Source organism: Nicotiana tomentosiformis, chromosome 5 (genome assembly GCF_000390325.3).
Source record: "Nicotiana tomentosiformis chromosome 5, ASM39032v3, whole genome shotgun sequence".
In the NCBI taxonomy this organism is placed as follows: domain Eukaryota; kingdom Viridiplantae; phylum Streptophyta; class Magnoliopsida; order Solanales; family Solanaceae; genus Nicotiana; species Nicotiana tomentosiformis.
In genome coordinates, this window is record NC_090816.1 from 101,380,149 (window position 1) to 101,402,114 (window position 21,966).

Below are 21,966 nucleotides of genomic sequence, written 5' to 3' on the forward strand. Positions count from 1 at the left end.
AGCTGCAAGAAGACTTGAGTATCATTGAAGAGGATGTGCACCAGCAACAATTGGAGTTTGATCAGCAGAGAGAGCAGTTTGAAAGAGAAAGGGCCCATTGGATATGCTCAAAGGGTCAGTTTCATGCACAATTAAAAGAAATAAAAAGGCATAAGAGGGGTCATCAACATGCAGATTTTGAGGCAGAGCGGCGTTAGTGGATGCTTGAGAGAGTTATGCTAAACCGCCATATTGAAGAATACGAGGGACGCGAGTCTCAAATGGGGCACGCCCTTAACACTACCCAGATATGGTTGTAGAATTATCACGTGAATATGGGACAAGCCAGAGAGCAAGTACTTCAATTGGCAGAGAAAGCAACATATATTCATGACGATCATCATCATCTAAACAATGAGAAAGTTGGTCAACATGCACATACCCTCGTTCCACAGTTGCCGACGGTGTTTCAGAATTTGTACGAGATTTTGGGGGAAGAGTGGAGGCCAAGGGATGCAAACCATTGATGATATCGGTTTAAGCAAGAAGGCCATTGAAGATTAAAGTTTTCGTGCAGGCAATTAGTTTTTAGTTTCATTTTTCATTTGTCGCATTTTTAATTTTATATTTGGAGGCTTTTATTCCTATCAGAGTTTGTTTTATTTCAGTCATATTTATGTCTTTAAAGTCAATTGAGTTAGTTTATATATATTTTCCTTTTCTCTCATTGTACTTAAAAACAAAAAAAATTGATTTGAAAATGAATGAAAAATATTTTATTTTGTCTTATAAAAATTTAAAAAATAAAAATAAAAAATAAAAAAATAAAAAATCATCAAAATTGTTATTATTTTCCCCTGAATTACGTAATGATCTGATTCATGCGGCGACATGATATGTAGGCAACCCACAAAAGGTTCGATCAAAATATTTTTCAATGATTCTAAAAAGAGGGATCGAATGAGGCGTGAGTGAAAAGAAAAAAATGGGAGAGAAGAAACTAAGAGCGTCAATAAGAAGCAACCTGATAAACCAGAATGAAACATAAAGCCTTCCAAAAGCATGTTAGAAATGGTGATAATGTTAGGAGCATGGCATATTACGTGTGATTCATATTTATAAAATGCTTAACCCTAACACATTTGTTGTCTCTTATTAAGTGAGCTTAAGGTGGTTGGTTTGTGGTGAAACTAGCAACACATCATTACTTCACCAGATCTAAAGGAAAGGTATCAATGGCTAACAATGATGAGATCGAGCTGGTCAGTGACGACCCCCAGGTTCAGTCAATTGAGCAAGAGTCGGAGGAAATAAGAAAATTGAGACAACAATTGTCTGATGTATATCAAGCTTGGATTTCCGGTCACCCCCCTCCCCCCCCCAGAGGGAACTTCCATCGTACCTCTGGCTACTCAACCACCACTCCATGCAATGAGCGATCACATTCTACCACCGGGGTATGTGCCAAACTACGGCCTCCATGATGCCCCTAGTGCCTCTAATGTGCGACCTCCAGTCGCACCGGTCAGGAACACTCCTCTCATAGCGTCTGGCGTACCAGTATATACAATCTCACCACCACCTCATGTGACAAGGCCAAACAACGAGCCACCATCTCATGCTTATGATGGCCAATACTACTCTCCAAATATGGCTTTCAGGATCTCGACTCCATACAATCAGACTCCTCAGTATGAGTCACTATTGGAAAATGAAAAGCTTGCCAAGACGGTTGAGCCGGATAAGATGGCCAGGAAAATAAAAAGTCTTGAACAGAACATAAAGAACATAAAAGGACTAGGTGGTCACAAAAGTGTTTCATTCAGTGATCTATGCATGTTCCCGTACATCCATTTGCCACCAGGGTTCAAGACCCCACAATTTGAGAAATATGGACACGATGACCCTATTGCCCATTTGAAAAGGTACTGCAACCAGCTGAGGGGTGCAGGTGGAAAAGAAGAATTGTTGATGGCTTATTTTGGGGAAAGTCTCATGGGGGTAGCCTCCGAATGGTTCATTGACCAAGATATCTCTCACTGGCATGTCTAGGATGACATTGCCCAGGCCTTCATCAAACAATTCCAGTATAACATTGATATTGCACCAGATCGCAATTCCCTGTTCAATATGAAGAAAAAACCATCTGAAAGCTTTAGAGAGTATGCCATCAAGTGGAGGGAGCAAGCGACTAGAGTTAAGCCACCCATGGATAACCACGAGTTGATCACTATTTTTCTCGAAGCTCAAGTGCCTGATTACTTTCGGAACATGATGTCCGCAATGGGTAGACCTTTTGCCGAAGCAATTAAAATAGGGGAGATGGTCCAAAATGGCCTCAAGACTAGCAGAATTATAAGTCAAGCTGCTCTCAAAGCCACCACCCAAGCAATCCAAAATGGGTCGGGAAGTTTGGCAAATAGAAAGAAGAGAGATGAAGGGTCCATGATGACTTCGGGATCTAAGGAAGTTCAAAGAAGGGCATCACACCCTTATGTGCAAGTTCAGCAGGGGTAATCCAGCTACCCTCAACATTATTATCCCCCGCCAATTCCTCAGTACTCTGTGAGCCCACCACAGTATACAGTGTTTAATGCTCAATCCTATGCTCGGCCTCCCAATCAACAGGTATGAGCACCCATCCAAGGATCCCTCGACCTCAGCAGCAAAATTTTCGAGCATCCTACAATGCTCGTCCCAGGCAGGATTATGGTCAAGAGCAGAGGCCGGTGGAAAAATTCACTCCATTGGCTGAATCATACTCTAGTTTGTTCCAGAAGTTGAAGCAGATGGGTGTGATTGGACCCATCGCTCCCCACCATATGCATCCCGATTCACATGGATTTTAAGAAAATGCTAGATATGAATATCATTCAGGTGCCCCAGGGCACAGTACTGATGATTGTTGGACTCTGAAAAGAACCATAGAAAGACTCATTGCTGAAAAATTGATTGTACTGACAAATGGCGAGGAACCTCCTAATGTGACCAACAACTCGTTGCCAGTGCACAATGATGTTCATTTTATGGGAATGATTGGCCGAGATCAAGAATACAGGAAGGTTGGTCGAGCAGAAATGACAGCGGGAATGATTCAAGAAAGAACCAAACTGGAAGTAAGTCCAAGCCAAGATGTGTCATTGATTGTGAAAGGCACCCCGAGCTTAGAAAAGGAAAATTTATTTGTTCCCAAGGTCTCAAGGCTGGAAGTTCGCTCCAATGTTCCAAGACCAAGGTTGTATGTCCTTGGAGGTCACCTCATCACAAGGCAGAATCATGGGGTACGAAGGGTATAACAAAGCCGATCATAATCAAGCCTGCCATACAACCCCATGTGACAAACATGAAAACCATTCCTTGGAACTACAATAAAACTATGGTGACCTACAAAGGCAAGGAAATCATAGAAGAAGTGGGGGAAACTGGAGGTTCGACTCGATCAGGGAGGTGTTACTCTCCAGAAGAGTTGAGGAAGGCCAAGCAAATCAGAGAAGGCCAAATGCCAATAAAGAAACCAGTCACTGAAGAAGAGGCGGAAGAGTTTTTGAAAAAGATGAAAGTTCAGGATTACTCAATCATTGACCAGTTGAGAAAAACTCTTGCTTAAATCTCTCTGTTATCTCTGCTCATACACTCAGAAGAGCATGCTCGTGTACTAATCAAGATCTTGAATGGGGCACATATCTCAGAGAAGACCATTGTGAATTAGTTAGAGAAGGTGGCCAACAGATTTTTTAAGGTGAACAAAATCTTATTTACTGATGATGAACTTCCCAAGGAGAGAGTCGGGCATAATAGGGCTTTGCACCTGATTGACAAATGTAAGGGGCATTATGTAAAGTGAGTCATAGTTGATGGAGGCTAGAGTGTAGATGTATGCCCTCTCTCAACCTTGCAAAGCATGAAGATCAATACAAACAGAATCCGACCCAGCAATATTCGCATCCGGGATTTTGATGGCTCAACGAGAGATACCATTAGGGAGATCAACCTTACCATGACGATTGAGCCGGTTGATTTTCAAATTGTCTTCCAAGTAGTGGACATGGAAACTTCTAATAACTTCCTTCTTGGAAGGCCATGGATCGATACGACTCAAGCTGTGCCATCCACCTTGCATCAGATGCTCAAGTTCGAACATGACAGGCAAGAGATTATTGTTCACGGAGAAGACGAATTATCCATTTATAAAGATCCGTTAATTCAGTGTATTGAGGCCAAGGAAGGATGCGAGTCCATTGTCTATCAGGATTTTGAAGTGGTAGTTGTGGACCACATTGAGGAAGGAAATCCCATTCTGCATCCTCGTCTTTCTACCACATCTGTAATGGTGGCTAAACTTATGCCGAGACAAGGATATGAGCCAGGAAAAGGCTTGGGGGATTCATTGCAAGGAATTTCGAAACCCATCTCTCCCTTTAGAAATAAGGGTACCTTTGTCTTAGGTTTCAGGCCAATACAAGCAGATGAAGATAAAGCTAAGCACCGCAAAAAGCATGGTTGGGTCTTGCAGTAGCCCATCCCTCACATTTTGTACATTTTTGTCAAGCCACGACTCCAGGAGGGTCAAAATTCCTCGGCGCAGGCAAACATTGATGAAATTTTCCATGGCCTCGGCCAGATATTTTCTGAAGTGAATATGATCCAGGCTGGTGAAGGCATTAGTCATGCCGATGTAAAACTAATTGGCCCATACACCATGCTCAACAACTGGGAAGCAACCCTTCTCCCCACAAGGAAGGAGTCTTGGTAGTTTGCTTTTTGCAGCTTCTTTTTTGTATTTTGGGTTACTTTCAGGGTGGTAATCCAAATATCTCAGTATGATTATTTTGTTTTGATGTTAACCTTTCTATCCTTTCAAATTCAATGAAATGCAGTTCAATTTCGTATTAAGTATAATATCTTTTCCTTTTCCTAATTCTTGTCATTTTGTTTCCATTTCAGTTTTGTTAATCCCGGCTTTAATAGCATGACATGCATGCAGAATTCACGTCCAGATCTTAAAAAGTTGTCTAAATTTGAAATAATGCATCAAGAGGTTGAATATGATGAAAATAAGGTTGTAGAGGAAATAAAAAGAGAGTTGGAACAATTTAAAAACAAGCCTAGGCCCAACCTCAATGAAACTGTGCCAATTAATTTTGGAGGTCATGAAGAAGTCAGGGAAACAAAGATAAGCATTCATGCTGAACAAGAAACTATAGATGCCTTGATTCAAATGTTATTTGAGTATAGAGATATGTTTACTTGGTCTTATGATGATATGCTAGGTTTAAGTGCCGATTTAGTGGTTCGTAAGCTTCCCACATATTCTGATTTTCCACCAGTCCAACAGAAGCAACGAAAATTTAAAACGGACATGAGTGATAAAATCAAAGAGGAAATAATGAAGCAACTGAGCGCCAATTTAGTCAGAGTCGTACGATACACCACCTAGGTGGCAAATGTTGTGCATGCGCCAAAGAAGGATGGAAAAACTAGAGTCTGTGTTGACTACAGGGACCTGAACAAAGCAAGTCCAAAGGATAATTTTCCTTTACCAAACATCCATATACTTGTAAGTAATTGCGCTAAGCATGAGATACAATCTTTTGTGGATTTCTATGTCGGATACCAACAGATTCTAATGGATGAGGATGATGTAGAAAAGACGGCTTTCACCACTCCATTGGGTACTTATTGTTACAGGGTCATGCCATTTGGTTTAAAGAATGCGGGGGAAACTTACATGAGGGCCATGACCACCATTTTTCATGACATGATGCACAAAGATATTGAAGTATATGTCGATGATGTCATCATAAAATCAAAGACACGAGCTGATCACGTGCGCGATTTGAAAAAGTTCTTCGAACGGCTTCGAAGGTATGACCTTAAGCTCAATCCAGCCAAGTGTGCATTTGGGGTTCCATCCGGGAAACTCCTCGATTTTATAGTCAGTCGGAGGGGCATCGAATTGGATCCATCTAAGATAAAGTCCATTCGAGATCTTCCACCCCCGAAAAACAAAACTTAAGTCATGAGTTTGCTTGGGAGATTGAACTACATCAGTAGGTTCATTGCTCAGCTCACAAACACGTGCGAGCCTATCTTTAAGTTACTGAAAAAAGATGATACTATCAAGTGGGCGAATGATTGCCAAAAAGCTTTTGACAGGATCAAAGATTATATATCAAAACCCCATGTACTGGTTCCACCATAACCTGGTAGGCCTTTATTTTTATATCTAGCGGTGATGGAAATTTCCTTTGGATGCGTTCTGGGGCAACATGATGCGATAGGCAAAAAGGAGCAGGCAATCTATTATTTGAGCAAGAAGTTCACCAATTATAAGGTTAAGTATACCCTTTTGGAAAGAACATATTGTGCCTTGACCTGGGTCGCTCAGAAGCTGAGGCATTATCTCCTGGCCTACACCACTTACCTCATATCCAGAATAGATCCTTTGAAGTACATCTTTCAAAAGCCAATGCCCACTGGAAGGCTCGAAAAATGACAGATTCTGCTCATAGATTTCGAATTGTCTATGTCACTCGCACCGCAATGAAAGCACAGGATTTGGCAAAGAATCCAGTTGATGATGATTACAAGCCACTAAGCACATACTTCCTAGACTAAGAGGTCAACTCAATAGAGGAAGTAGTTTCGGATGACATCCGTGTATGGAAAATGTATTTTGATGGGGGTGTCAATATCAAAGGAGTTGGGATCGGGGCAATCCTTATCTCACCTATTGGACAACATTACCCTGCAACGGCCCGACTTCGTTTCTTCTGTACCAATAATACGGTGGAATACGAGGCTTGTATAATGGGTCTAAAAATAGCCCTCGATCTGGATGTGCATGAACTATTGGTTATGGGAGATTCCGACTTGCTTATTCGACAAGCCCAAGGCGAATGGGAGACTCGAGACATCAAGCTTATTCCATACAGACAATGTGTACAAGACACGAGCAAGAGATTCAAATCCATCAAATTCAGGTACATTCCTAGGTTTCACAATGAGCTAGCCGATGCCTTGGATACCTTAGCCTCGATGCTTCCTTATCCAGACAATACTCATATTGATCCATTGCAAATCTAAGTTCGAAATCAACACGGCTACTGCAATTCTATTGAGACAGAACCAGATGGTGAACCTTGGTATTATGACATAAGATTCTTGAAAACAAGGGAATATCCAGAGCATGTCAAGGGAGATAAAAAAAAAAAGAACTATAAGGCGGCTCGGCGGCGATTTCTTCTTGAATGGGGAAATTTTGTACAAAAGGACCCCAGATTTGAACTTTATGAGATGCATAGATACCACAGAAGCTGAGCGGATCATGAGTGAAATGCATTCAGAGGTATGCGGACCTCACATGAATGGATATGTTTTGGAGAAGAAGATTCTACATACAGGGTATTATTGGCTTACTATAGAGCGAGATTGCTTCAGTTTTGTTCGCAAATGTCACCAATGTCAGATTCATGGTGACCTGATTCACTCGCCTCCTTTGGAGTTGCATCCCATGTCCTCTCATTGGACTTTCGTTTCTTGGGTAATGGATATTATTGGCCCAATCGAGCCAAAGGCTTCAAATGGTCATAGACTCATTCCGGTCGCCATTGATTACTTCACCAAATGGGTATGCAAGCAGTTTAAAATTATGCATCGCCATTCTACCCTTTTCCGACCAAAAGCCAACGGAGCCGTTGAAGCGGAAAACAAGAACATCAAGAAGATTCTCAGGAAGATGATTCAAGGGTCTGGGCAATGGCATGAAAAGTTACCTTTTGCTCTTTTGGGATACTGCATAACTGCCCGTATATCTATTGGTGCAACTTCTTATCTGCTGGTATATGGGACGGAGGCTGTAATACTTGCTGAAGTCGAAGTTCCCTCTCTCTGGATCATTGTGGAATCAAAGATTGAGGATACAGAATGGGTAAAGACGCGATTATAACAGCTAATGCTGATTGATGCAAAACGGCTAGCAGCAGTATGTTTCGGCCAATTATACCAGCAAAGAATGGCGCGCGCTTACAACAAGAAAGTGCGTCCAAGGCACTTTGAGGTAGGCCAACTCGTTTTGAAATGCATCCCTCCACACCAAGTAGAAGCTAAATGAAAGTTCGCCCCGAACTAGCAAGGACCCTACATCATCAAGAAAGTGTATCCAAAAGGGGCCTTGCACTTGGTAGAGGAAGAAGGACGTGTACCAGACATGACTATTAACGCAGATGTAGTCAAAAGATATTATGTCTGATATATATCTACTACGGAACTTTCAAGCATGATTTTCTCATATCGAGTGACGAAGGCTATCATTGCTCACCATCCCAAATAGGTGTCTACCTTTTGTTAACCCTTTGAGTCGTATTTGTTTTCTTTATTTTTCCCTCTTTTTTGGAACCTGTGTACTTGTATAAAAGCAATAATTAAAAAAAAAAAAGAATGAAGAAAAAATAGTATAAAGAAAAAGAAAAAAAAAAGAGAAAAAAATCAAACAACAAATCTTCTGAGTCATTGAACTACGTTCGACTTGATTCCGAAAGGATACATAGGCAACCTCTCCCCGGGGTTCAGTCACACCAAAACAAAAATCCACATTCCCCAAAAGTGAAAACCGGGGCAGATGTTATAATAGTTCGGCATTGGTTTCGTCTGAAAGGTTTCAAAGTTGTAATTTAATCCAAATTCTTTTTAACCAAATCCTTTTCAAGTCCTTCCAATCAATCAATGAGAATGTTCAAGAATTGGAGGATACAGTCATTTGGATCTGATGCAACCAAAATGAGAGAAATAAAATGAGAGTCTTATTGGTGAAAACCCTCAGGGGCACCATAGGGCGATGACGAGCAGAGAAAATGAAAATGAGAGAGTTATGTAGTGAAAAATCGCAAAGAGCACTACAAGGCGATGATGAGAAGATAAATGAGAGGGGTCAGTTAGAGAAAACCCGCAAAGGGCGCTACTAGCCGGGTGAGGGTCTTTAATACTCCGGCATGAGCACAACCGAGACAGTTTCAAGATGAACATTTGCGATATATGTTGAGAATTAGACAGCTCAAACGGATCATGCTTTTAGTCCAAAATGCATGTCATGATTCATTAAAGTCGGCACACACCTCCAGATAAGTCTCCCTATTCCTCTCCCCGAAAGGGACACCTTTTGTTTAGACACAATCCCCCTTTTACTTTCAATTGCTCTTATTTTTTCCCATAATTTTTCTTTAAGTCTTTTTCGGTCTAATCTTGCATCAAAAGCGAAGCAAAGCAATGGCTGCAAACAGTTTCCCGTAATACCAAGCCTAATTTGGGGCACATACGGCATTGACAAAGGCACAAATCCGTCTGTTGATCTCTCTTGCTAAGCCGAACAAAGTGTTTCAAAGAAACTAAAAAGGTTGCCTAAGCAAGACTTGCTTCATGGGAAAAGTTGATAAGCACTACAGACATGAACTGGTACAAGGTGCAAGACAACTAAGTTTGATTTTAAAGGAAATTTGCCTTGCCTTAGGGACAAGGGTTAGCAGTACCATGGACATCCGGATATGAAACAGTCGGGGGAAACATCAGAGAGCCAAGGTCTCCAAGAAGCTATGCAAAGTATCCAAGCATCTCAGTACCATACTGGTAGAATTAGTTCTTCTACAGCAGTGGCCGTGACTTCAAGCTACTTAGGGCATCAAGGCCGCAAACCAACCACCACTTTGAAAACTCACAGTTTTTCTTTGTTTCAAACAGGAACAAATCAATGCAGAATGGCGATTCTCAAAGGAAGAATATCACCAAAGGTAAGTCCCTCAAAATCTCCATTCTATTTTATTTTCAGCATGCATCACTATTGTCCATACCTCTCATTCTCTTAGCTTAACCCAAGTAGAACCTTTTTGCCTAGGGAGATCCAGATCATATTTTCGAGTAGAAGTACTCTTTGCCCAGGCTTGCTTTTCGTAGCTTAATCCGGGTAGAAGTACCTTTTGTCCAAGCTTGCTTTTCATAGTTTAACCCAGGTTGAACCTTTTCGCCAAGGGAATTCAGTATTTTTTCAGTAATACAGGGTACCAACCACTGGTTACATTTTCTTTTCGGTAATACATGGCGTCAACCCCTGGTTACATTTCCTTTTCAGTAATACAGGGTGCTAACCTCTGGTTACATTTTCTTTTCAGTAATACAGGGCACCAACCCCTAGTTACATTTCCTTTTCAGTAATGCAGGGCACCATCCCCTAGTTATATTTTCTTTTCAATAATACATAGCACCAACCCCTTGTTACATTTCCTTTTCAGTAATTCAGGGCGCCAACCCCTGGTTACATTTCCTTTTTAGTAATATAGGGCACCAACCCCTGGTTACATTTCCTTCTCAGTAATATAGGGCACCAACCCCTGGTTATATTTTCTTTTCAGTAATACAGGGCGCCAAACCCAGGTTACATTTCCTTTTCAGTAATACAGGGCACCAACCCCTGGTTACATTTCCTTTTCAGTAATACAGGGCACCATCCCCTGGTTATATTTCCTTTCAGTAATACAGGGCACCAACCCCTGGTTACATTTTGTTTTCAGTAATACAGCGCACCAACCCCTGGTTACATTTTCTTTTCAGTAATACAGAGTACCAACCCCTGGTTACATTTTCTTTTCAGTAATTACATTCTTTTTCTGTAATAGAGGGTACCAACCCCTTGTTACATTTCCTTACCAGTATCAGGGTACACTAATCCCTAGTTGTGTTTTTCGACATAGGGTCACCACTCCCTAATCTCATTACCGGTATAGGATACACCAATCCCTAGTTGTATTTTCCAACATAGAGTATACCACTCCTTAATTGATTTGATCTTAAATGCACGGTACACCACTCCCTGATACTATTACCAATATAGGGTACACCAATCCTTAACTGTGTTTTCCAGCATAGGGTACACCACTCCTTAGATGATTTGATCTTAAATGTAGGGTGCACCACTCCCTGATATTACTGCCAATATAGGGTATACCATTCCCTGGCCACATTCTTTCAACATAAGGTACATCAATCATTAGTTGAGACATCTTTTTGACAATAAAGGCACACCATCCCTTCATCATGATCTTTTCAGGGTACACCATTTCCGATCTTTTATTGCTTTCAATAAAGAAGTAGTTTAGAATTTTGTTACAATAACTTACGAAATTTTTCTAGTGAAAACTGGGGCAAAAAAAAATTTCGTTTGTTTGTTCGTTTTGGTGTCTCAGCAGGTTTACCTTGAGGTACAGAGTTCAAGATGACCAAAAGAAGAATTCTCAATCCAAAATAACGAAAAGAAAAGAAAAGAAGTGAATCCAAATGGAGAAACAGATGGAAAGGATATGGACGGCTCAAGACATGACTGAAGTTATGAGCTTTACATTTCCCTTCTTGATCAGAAGAAGCCGTAGAAGAATGAACTAGCACTTGCAGCTAGCAAGCATCAAGATTCAGATCAGAGTCTGCGTGAAAGAACCAGTCAAGACTCAAGATCAAGTTTTAGAAGACTTATAGATAGGAATCTTGTAACTGATAGATGATAGGCTTGTTTAGTTTCTTTTGATTTTGATGTAATAACAGGACTATATACCGGAGCCTCGATGGAACCTCACTCGTCTCTCCAACTCAGCATTCCATCCTTTTCCTTGAACTACACGCGACCTGATTCCCTTATAATTCGGGATATGTAGGCTATCTAAAACCAAGACTCGGTTGCACTTTTTTCTCTTATCACTTCCCTTTTGAATAATGGTATGGCCAGAAGTAGTCATATCGCTTATCTTTTCTTTGCCTGAAAACTCTTCATGTTTTCAAGTAAAAAAGAGCATGTTGTGAGCACTTAATTTTGACCATATTTATACTTTCACCACTTTTTAGTATTTAAATGATTTTAAGTTTAATCTTTATATTTTAACTTTTTTTCGTTTTTAGTAGATTTATTTAATAAAATTTAAAACTACAAAATTAGTCACACTTCTTGTATTTTCTCTTAGGTCTACCTATTCTTGATCTTTCTACATTTTTTAAGCTAAGCATTTTATTAGTTTTAAAACAAATAACAAACTAAAATGAAGAAAAAAATAAAATCAATTATTTTTTGCCAACTCACGACAGATAAAAAGTTTGGTAACAAACTTCTTATTTCAAAAAAAGAATCTCTTAGGTCTTACCAGTACAATTTTGAATGCACATGCACACACTTCTCACAATTTTTTTATGTCATTCCCCATTCCCCACAAAATATTTTCCTAGATAAGAACTTCTCTCACTTTATCCCTTTTTTCCATCTTCCTCACACCACACATTCACTTTATCCCTTTTTTCCATCTTCCTCACACCTCACATTCACTTTATCCCTTTTCCCCCAACTCCCTCACGTGCACACACTCACTTTCCACTACTCATCCTTGGCTCACTCACAAATTATTTCTGACAATTATTCACTCACAACTCATACTCACACTCTTCCTCTTTAACAACTCACACCACCCGTGTCGTTTACATATATAAAAACACTCTATCATACAGAGGAGGAGAACGCTACTGACTAAAAAGAAGAGCAGACATTCTGAAAAGAAAAAAAAAACGAAGCAACATCAACCATAAACCTAGCTCCAAAACAGTCCATAAACCACCCTTAAACTAATCTGAGAGCACCAAAAGAGGTCCTTTGTGAGTCTGGGTTCGTAAGCTTTTATTTGAGGTTGCCGTTCGATTTCTGGTCTTGTGGTCGAGGTCCTGGTTTTCGAATTGTTGTTCAATCCGTTCAATCAAAGAGCCTTTAAAATTTGAGTTTTGAGGTCCGCAATTCCTACCTTGTCTCTGATTAATGCACTTTTAGTATTCTACATGCTTTAAATAAAATAATATTCTTAATTCTCATGATAACATTTTCAACTTCTGAGCTTACATTGCCATGTATCTTCCTTTAGCATATTTTAAAGGGAAAAAAAACATATTTAGCCAATATTTAAGAAAATTTTACAGATTCCTAGCACTAATAAGTAATTGACAAATACGACACCTAATTAACTATATTTCTAACACTACCCTATAATGCTGAAACAATCATTCCCACAACTTTCTCTCCCTTAATTAATGCATTAGCTGCTCTCATTAACTGCTTTTAACTCTAATTATTATACTTATAATATATTAACTTTAATAATACATTATATTGTATAATTATTGACTACATGATGAATAGTAATGTTATATTTGAATATACATTACATTACTAGTATATATTCATAGCATCTTAATGGGGTGTGTGTATATATATATATATATATATATATATATATATATATATATATATATTGAAAACTAATTCATTCCATAACGGATTTTATACTTTCCATATATGGATCTTTTTACTAGAAAAGAGAGTGCTAGTACCTTTTTATACAACATAAATTCTAGCAAAAGTATACATCTTTATATTTTGAAAAAATAAAATACATATGTTTCATGAAAAATGTAATGTATATTTGAGGTATATAGACATTATAAACAATGTAATTTTATATAATTATTATACCTGGGAGTACTTTCTTATTGAAAAGATCAAAGGTATATTATTACATTAGTATTTCTTGAAATATCATTATACTAGTTATATATAATGTTATACCTTAATACCATTATTATACATTGTATTTCTCTAAAAACAATATTTTGCGAGATATATATAATATTATAACTCAATAAAATTATACCATGTATATTAATACATTAGTATACAAAGAAAGCTGCTATATACACTTTATAATCAGTAAATTATTTTCTTCTTCCATTCCTTATCGATTTTAGAGATTGTAGCGATGGAATCAACAATCTTAATGAGTTTTACCTTATTCTTTGCCATGTAATTTGCAGTTTACGATAAGAAGGGAAGAGGAAAGAGTTTTGGGTAAGATTTTGCCTTCGTTGATGAGAGAAGGAACGAAAAGAGTGAGATTTTGGGTTTGTGGTGATGGAGAGATTAGTGGAGAAAGAATCACTATAATTTTGAAAATTTGGTGGAATATGTGAGACTTTTAATCTCTAATACATCAGCCCTGGAATCATGGGTCAGTTTTAAAAAATAAAGACTGATGGTAATGTATCAATTTTGAAATATGCTATATATGTAAATGAATGTGCTACATATGAAATAAAACAAAAGTAATATTGTTTATATAAATATTTGCTTACTAATGGCTCTACAACGTAAAAATCTCTATTTTAAATGGTGATTTGTCCTGTTTTTGATTCTGTCTTAATTTCCTTTCTTGTTCATTTGTTTAGTCTTACTTTATTCTGCATGTTTTATTAGTATCATGAATCTGGATCAAGATTGGGCCATCGTGCAGCTAAGATTATTGTAAATAAATGGGTCATATCTGCTACTTGGGATAAAAACAGAATTTGGGCCTAATTGAGTAATCTTAGATAATGTGGATTGGGCTTTAAGAATTAATGTAGTTAAGCAGTGGTTTGTAAAAGTTTTGGGGCCAACCAATTAAGCATTACTAAAGTTAGGTATAATCATTCCAATTGGACTCTCACATAATCTTAAACATAAGGAAAATAAATAATTCATGAACATTGTAGCATTCTTTTAGGCGCGATTAATAAAATAAATTATCATGACTATGAGTACGGTTTTCGTGGTATAGCTATGATATGTAACCCCAAATTCGAGTGCACACTTGTGTGACTTTACCCCAACTTCAAAGCAATAATAAATTAAACATGTTGTAAATCGCGGGTGTGTTTCACGCGGCGCAGTTTGCAATGTGTATACAAAAAAAAAAAACGACAAGTGTCGTAACTTGTTTGAATAAATTCCATAATTATTTTAAAATAATTAAAAGCGGATAGGTAAAACATGAAAATCCAGTAAAACGCAGTTTATCCAAAATTAATTTAAGCCAAGTTTAAGTCAATAAAGCGACCGTGCTAGAACCACGGGACTCGCGAAATGCCTAACACCTTCTCTCCGGTCAACAGAATTCTTTACCCGGATTTTGTTTCGCAGACCAATAATAAAAGAGTCATACCTTCCTTTGACTAGGGATTCAAATAAAAGGTGACTTGGAATACCAAAAATCAATTCCAAATGGCGACTCTAAATAATAAAATAATCCATACTTCAAAAATGTTATTTTAATTGAAAAAACTCTTTAACCCATCAATCTATAACATATATCTTTTGGGGTAGAAAAGGAATATGACACTCTTATACGCTATAAGCCCAAGAAATGCTATAGCACGCTTAAAACAACACGTGAAAAATCTTTCTTTCTTGAACTCTCTGAACGGAAGGAGTATCTTATTTATTGACCAATAATTGATGGAAAAATAATATTGACTTTGAAATATCAACTCACTATTTGATATAAATATAGGATTAATTAAAACTAATTTGCAAACCTGGGGTGACATTGATGTATGCATCGTACATGTGATCTCCAATAAATCCAGGGATCCAAGCTATAATTCGAGGGATGCCACTATTAATCAAGAAATAGCCCTCGGTATCTGTTTGATTCCAAAACTGATAGCCCCGAAGAAGAAAAAATACGTAATGTTTTTTAATTACAAGTAAAAGCTGTAAACTACAAAGAATGTAGTAACCACAAAAGGAGAAAAGAGTTAAAAAATAAAAATAAAAATAAAAATTTGACCTTGTTTTCCATTTGCCATGATCCAACATCTCCTGGAACAGCTAATCCAATGAAAGCAGAGTTTGCAGTAATAAGCTTTTCACTTACATAGCTGCAACAAAAAGAATTCTAGCTTCTTGATCACCATTTAAAATTTAGTCATTTTCTTATATTATATTAGAGATATTTTAAGTAAATGTAACTGTCGCGAACGAGTAATCTGTTAGTTACAATGCCCCGTTGATAAGATGGAACAAAATCCTCGGAAAGAGGAAAATCATATGGCCAATTTTCAGTTTCTATGAACATTTGTTCTTTTGCATCAGTCCATAGTGTAAGAGTGTCTAGCTAATCAGGTGAAAGAGAGTTTAGGTAGGTAAAAACAGGGCCAAACACCTTTTTCGAGGGCTCTCCTTCTCTAAATTTCAACCCCAACATCTCTCCAGCATAATGTGTACTAAAGAACATCTGTTAAATAAAGTATTAGAATTGTGTACTCGATAAGTAAGTAATCTGGTCCGTGTTTGACCAGAAGGATTACGTTCAGTACTCCACATTAACGACAGAAAATAGGATAGATCAAATTCACTGAGTTTGACTCATAGTGATCATTTATCAATACTTGATAATAATTTGGTCCGTATTTGACCATATGGATCACATTTTTCTTCTTAGGTCATATTTTATTATTATCGGGAAAAAAATTAAGCTTAATCTGTACCCAATTCACTTTGAAATTCATAGTTTTTGCACAATAAAAATGACAGCAGTTTATCGAATTAGATGAAAATTCAATCGGAAAAATAGAAAAAATCATGTTTTAATTTTTATATATGGATAAGTTGTAAAAGTTGTGCAGGCTAGCCCGTATTGGACCGATTTTTGAAAATTAGCCAGAGCTTGAAAATACGTTGAAAAGTAAACACCATAACAGTGTCATGGATTTCAAACTTAAACAAGTGAAACATCCGAGATAATGTCCAGATTTTTGAATGCTGGCTATTTTTCAATGATTGTTGGCTATTTTTCAATTACAAGTCTAGAAAACGGCTATTTTTGGACTTTACCCGGAAAAGTTACTTACATTGAGGTTTACTGGGCCGGTATGAGAAGTAAGGTCTTGTTTGAGAGGCCCACCAGTTCTGAATTCATCGGTCGGTGTGAGTGAAAATGGCGTGTGGTAGCCATTAAATAAGGTGGTGTTTATTTTTTATCCACCAATTCTAATGTTGAGCAAAAATAGCCACTACTCTATTAAAATTAATATGAAAAGATATTTTTACCCTTTCTTCTATTTCTTTTATTCCCAAACCCTTCCTTTATACACTTCTCTCATTTAAGTTCAGAGCCAAAATTTCATAGGCAAAATTTCGCTCCCTTAATATCATTCCTGCATGCAACTCTCTTCTCTCGATTGAAGTTCAGAGCCAAAATTTCATAAGCAAAATTTCGCTCCCTCAATATCGTTCCTGCCCAGCCCACAACAATTCTCTGCGTATACTTTGTCCAACTTAATCTCTTCTCCTTTGTCATCTTCTCTGCAGCGAACCAACGTACTGGTATATTTTCGATTTTGCTTTTATGCACTTTTCTTTTTGTATATCTCTAATCGTGATCAATATTGTATTTGTCATCAAGTATATGTGAAATGTCTAAAATAATGATTATAACTTGATTCGATGAGGAATAAGGTGTAGATTTTTGTGAGAAAGTTATTGAGAACCTTTTGGTATTGAAATGTGTTTGTGGTTCAATCAATATATTGATTATGTAAGGACATTTCAGAAAAATAGTCCTAAGAATTTGTAAGCTAACTGTGTTTAGAAATTTTAGTTAACTGTGCTTCTATTAAAGATGCATCTAATTAGGTCTTGGATTTTAGTTTTTTAGTTTAAATATTAAGGACATTTCAGAAAAATAGTCCTAAGAATTTGTAAGCTAATTTTAGTTTACTTCTCTTCTATTAAAGATGCATCTACTTAGGTCCTGGATTTTAGTTTTGTAGTTTAAATATTAAAGACATTTCAGAAAAATAGTCCTAATAGTTACGTTCTATTTCCTTCTTTGTAGTGTGCTAATGGAAGGAGATCGTGTTTTCGAGTTTGATGATTGGTGTAATTCGATGAGCTATTGGAAAGGAGATTTTCAGTATAAGGAAAAAATAAAAAGTTTCTTGTCGAACACGCAATGGAAGAAGTTGAGGGATGGTGTTTTCGAAAACTTTTTCCGATTACAAGGTGTGAAGTTCTGTGGTAGACTTATTCATTGTGTGTTGCTTTCAGAAATCGTAAGCAATGACTCACATTCAATGACATTCAAGGTTTTTGATCATGAAGTGAAGTTTACACGTGAAGCGTTCCAGATAATTACTGGGTTGAAATATTCTTCTTCAGTGGACTTCAAAGTTTTACATGAAAGAGAGAATAGGCTTTCGAAAGTCCACTTCCCTGGAAAGGATAGAATCGAGTTAGGCGATTTGTGGTATTTTATTACTAGTCACCCATATGGTACAACTGCATCATTTGTAGGCGGCCATGACGATGCAGTGAAGTTGGCAATAATTTATTTTGTTGAATCTGTGTTGATGGGGAAGCACAAGAATCAGAATGTGTCTGAGCGGGTAATGAAAATCGTAAATGACGATGAACTCTGCTCTTCTTTCAATTGGGGCTCTCTTAGTTATGAAAAGTTACTAAAATCATTGAAGAGCTGCTTGAAGCCCAAACAAAATACTTCAGACAATGAGAATAAGAATGAGAAAGAGAAAGATAAAGAGAAGGACAGTTATACTATACTTGGCTTCCCTTTCGCCTTCTATGTTTGGATTATGGAAGTATTCCCAATTTTTCAGGAAAAACAATTTGTGAACTTCAGAGAATGTGGGTTCCCTCGGATGCTATGTTATTCAGATATGAAATCTCCACATTATGGCACCCTATGTAAAAAGTACTTCCATAATGAAAAAGTAAGTTAACAGGATTACTAGCTATTTTTTTGTTTATGTGTTTTAGTTCTGAATACTTACGTTTTTTTTTCTTATTTAATAGTTGTATCAGTTGCTCGAGATGGTACCATTTATTTCTTCTAAAGTAGATGCGCAGCCCACTAGTGTGCATGTGCCATTGTCTCAAGATCAAAGTTCAATGCCTTCAACACAATTTGATGAAGTCTTGCTAAAGGAAATTGTTAACGTAAGTTTTCTGTCTTTGAATACCATTAGTTTTTTATTTGCTTATTTTTGCTTAAGAGATTTTTTGTTTTTATGGTTTTTGATTCAGAGATTATCGAAGAAGTTCAAAAAGGATATGGAGGTAGAATGTACTAGAATACATCAAAAAATAGCTTTATCAGAGAAAAGGATTCAAAATGACATCAAGGTAATATCCTTAATTTATGTGCTTGTAACTCTATGTTAAGGACACCATGTCCTTAATTTTTGAGCTTGTAACTCTCAGTTTAGGACTTCCTATTCTTAACTTTTGAACTTGTAACTCTAAGTTCAGGACTACATGTCCTTAACTTTTTAACTTGTAACTCTAAGTTCAGGACTACATATCCTTATTTTTCGAACTTGGAACTCTAAGTTAAGGACTATATGTCCTTAATTTCTATGCTTGTAACTCTAAGTTAAGGACCAAGTGTCCTTAATTTGTGAGCTTGTAACTTGAAGTTTAGGACTACCTGTCCTTAACTTTTTAACTTGTAACTCAAAGTTCAGCACTACATGTCCTTAACTTTTTAACTTGTAACTCTAAGTTCAGGACTACATGTCCTTATTTTTTGAACTTGGAACTCTAAGTTCAGGACTACCTGTCCTTAATTTATGTGCTTGTAACTCTAAGTTAAAGACCAAGTGTCCTTAATTTGTGAGCTTGTAACTTGAAGTTTAGGACTACATGTCCTTAACTTTTTAACTTGTAACTTTAAGTTCAGGACTACATGTCCTTAACTTTTTAACTTGTAACTCCAAGTTCAGGACTACATGTCCTTAATTTCTATGTTTGTAACTCTAAGTTAAGGACTAAGTGTCCTTAATTTGTGAGCTTGTAACTTGAAGTTTAGGACTACCTATCCTTAACTTTTTAACTTGTAACTTTAAGTTCAGGACTACATGTCCTTAACTTTTTAACTTGTAGCTCTAAGTTCAGGACTACATGTCCTTAACTTTTTAACTTGTAGCTCTAAGTTCAGGACTACCTGCCCTTAACTTTTTAACTTGTAACTCAAAGTTCAGGACTACATGTCCTTAATTTTATAACTTGTAACTCTAAGTTCAGGACTACATATCCTTATTTTTTTAACTTGGAATTCTAAGTTCAGGACTACCTGTCCTTAATTTCTGTGCTTGTAACTTGAAGTTTAGGACTATTTGTCCTTAATTTTTTAACTTGTAACTCTAAGTTCAGTACTACATGTCCTTAATTTTTGTGCTTGTAACTCTAAGTTAAGGACCAAGTGTCCTTAATTTGTGAGCTTGTAACTTGAAGTTTAGGACTACCTGTCCTTAACTTTTTAACTTGCAACTCTAAGTCCAGGACTACATGTCTTTAACTTTTTAATTTGTAGCTCTAAGTTCAGGACTACATGTCCTTAACTTTTTAACTTGTAACTCTAAGTTCAGGACTACCTGTCTTTAACTTTTTAACTTGTAATTCTAAGTTCAGGACTACATGTCCTTAACTTTATAACTTGTAACTCTAAGTTCAGGACTACATATCCTTATTTTTTTAACTTGGAACTCTAAGTTCAGGACTACCTGTCCTTAATTTCTGTGCTTGTAACTTGAAGTTTAGGACTATTTGTCCTTAACTTTTTAACTTGTAACTCTAAGTTCTGGACTACATGTCCTTAACTTTTTAACTTGTAACTCTAAGTTCAGGACTACATGTCCTTATTTTTTGAACTTGGAGCTCTAAGTTCAGGACTAACCGTCCTTAATTTCTGTGCTTGTAACTCTATGTTAAAAATCAAGTGTCCTTAATTTGTGAGCTTGTAACTCTAAGTTTAGGACTACCTATCCTTAACTTTTTAACTTGTAACTCTAAGTTTAGGACTACATGTCCTTAATTTCTGTTCTTGTAACTCTAAGTTAAGGAACACTTGTCCTTAATTTGTGAGCTTGTACCTCTATGTTAAGGACCAATGTCCGTAACTTATAAGCAGCTAACATTCTAATTCTTATTTTAAATACTATCTCAGAGGCTTTAAAGAAAAACCTAGGATCAAAGATTGATACTTTATTGAAGCTTCTTGACAAACCTCATGAAAGGACCATAGAGAGAGAACCTAGTATTCCAATTAGCAAAGATGCAGTTGATGATCAATGTGATGATATAGATGTGCATGTAGAAGATCATTATGAAAGCGATTATAGAGATGCGCATCTAGAAGATGAAATCGATATTGGCATCGAAATTGGGAAAGGTTAGATACAGTTTTTGTATTTGTTATCATTGAAATTTATATTCAGTAGCATAATACATATAAACTTTTTTGTGATTACAAATGTGTGTAGAATATTTTGATGGAGTGCAAGTTCAAGATGGAATGGAATGTCAAGACTAGGAAAATCCAAAAGAGACAAGTATAACAGACATAATTTGTAAATCTGGAGTACAATCTCAGGATTTAGAAAATCCATTGGAAACAAGTATAAGTGAGATTGTATGCAAATGTGTTGAAGAAATATATGATCTATTTACACCTCTCTCACTTAAAGAGAAATTTGGAAATCAAAATGATGCCAATCAAGATTAGATGGAATTTTCATGACATGTTGAATGTTAGTTTTAGTAAACTATTAGTAACAAGTATTAATTGTAAATGTTACAGAATCTTTTGAAGCTGCAAGGAAAGAAGATGGAGTGGACTATCAAGATGATAAAATTTCAAAAGAGAGAAGTGGAGGACAATCTCAAGACATAGAAAATACCCAAGGAATAAGCATAAGTGAGATTGTTTGCAAATGTATAGAAGGAACATATGATATCTCTACACCTCTCTCTCTTACAGACAATATTGGAAGCCAAACAAATGCTAGTCAAGATAATGATTTAACTAGCATGATCTTGATAGTTGCAAAAGGTTAGACGGAGTTTTTTTTCATCTTATACATGTTTGTTTTAATCAAAGATTAGTAACAAGTACTAATTATGTTAGCTCTTGTAAATATTTTGCAGAATCTTGTGAACTTGCAATCGAAGAACATGGAGAACAGTTGCAGGATAAAGAAAATGCAATCAATATGTTAGCTCCATTGTCTGTTAAAGAAATACAAGAAGGCAACGTGGCCAACACAGGTATTGATTGTGTCCTTAATATTGTATTCATAATT

General features: G+C 36.9%; 1 protein-coding gene, 1 long non-coding RNA gene and 1 pseudogene across 2 annotated transcripts; 2 read left to right on the plus strand and 1 right to left on the minus strand.

Annotated features, from left to right (window-relative positions):
• The window catches only part of LOC138891436 (probable rhamnogalacturonate lyase B), a 95,509-nt pseudogene that overhangs the window by 62,241 nt on the left and 11,302 nt on the right, over positions 1-21,966 (minus strand).
• LOC104105675 (uncharacterized) lies at positions 12,182-14,167 on the plus strand. The gene is made up of 2 exons (XR_688419.4): positions 12,182-12,782; positions 13,861-14,167. It is a non-coding gene; the product is annotated as an uncharacterized lncRNA (long non-coding RNA).
• Positions 17,710-18,905, plus strand: LOC117279085 (uncharacterized). The gene is made up of 3 exons (XM_070175451.1): positions 17,710-18,597; positions 18,680-18,823; positions 18,882-18,905. Exons 1-3 carry the CDS (start codon positions 17,710-17,712, stop codon positions 18,903-18,905), a joined length of 1,056 nt encoding a protein of 351 aa, XP_070031552.1.

Excerpts from the sequence above, each read along its gene's own strand:
- LOC117279085 (XM_070175451.1), top strand. The coding sequence starts at position 17,710 with ATGGAAGGAGATCGTGTTTTCGAGTTTGATGATTGGTGTAATTCGATG. Across the intron at positions 18,598-18,679 it reads AGTACTTCCATAATGAAAAA|TTGTATCAGTTGCTCGAGAT; the intron begins GTAAGTTAACAG and ends CTTATTTAATAG. Across the intron at positions 18,824-18,881 it reads TGCTAAAGGAAATTGTTAAC|ATTTTTTGTTTTTATGGTTT; the intron begins GTAAGTTTTCTG and ends TTTGCTTAAGAG.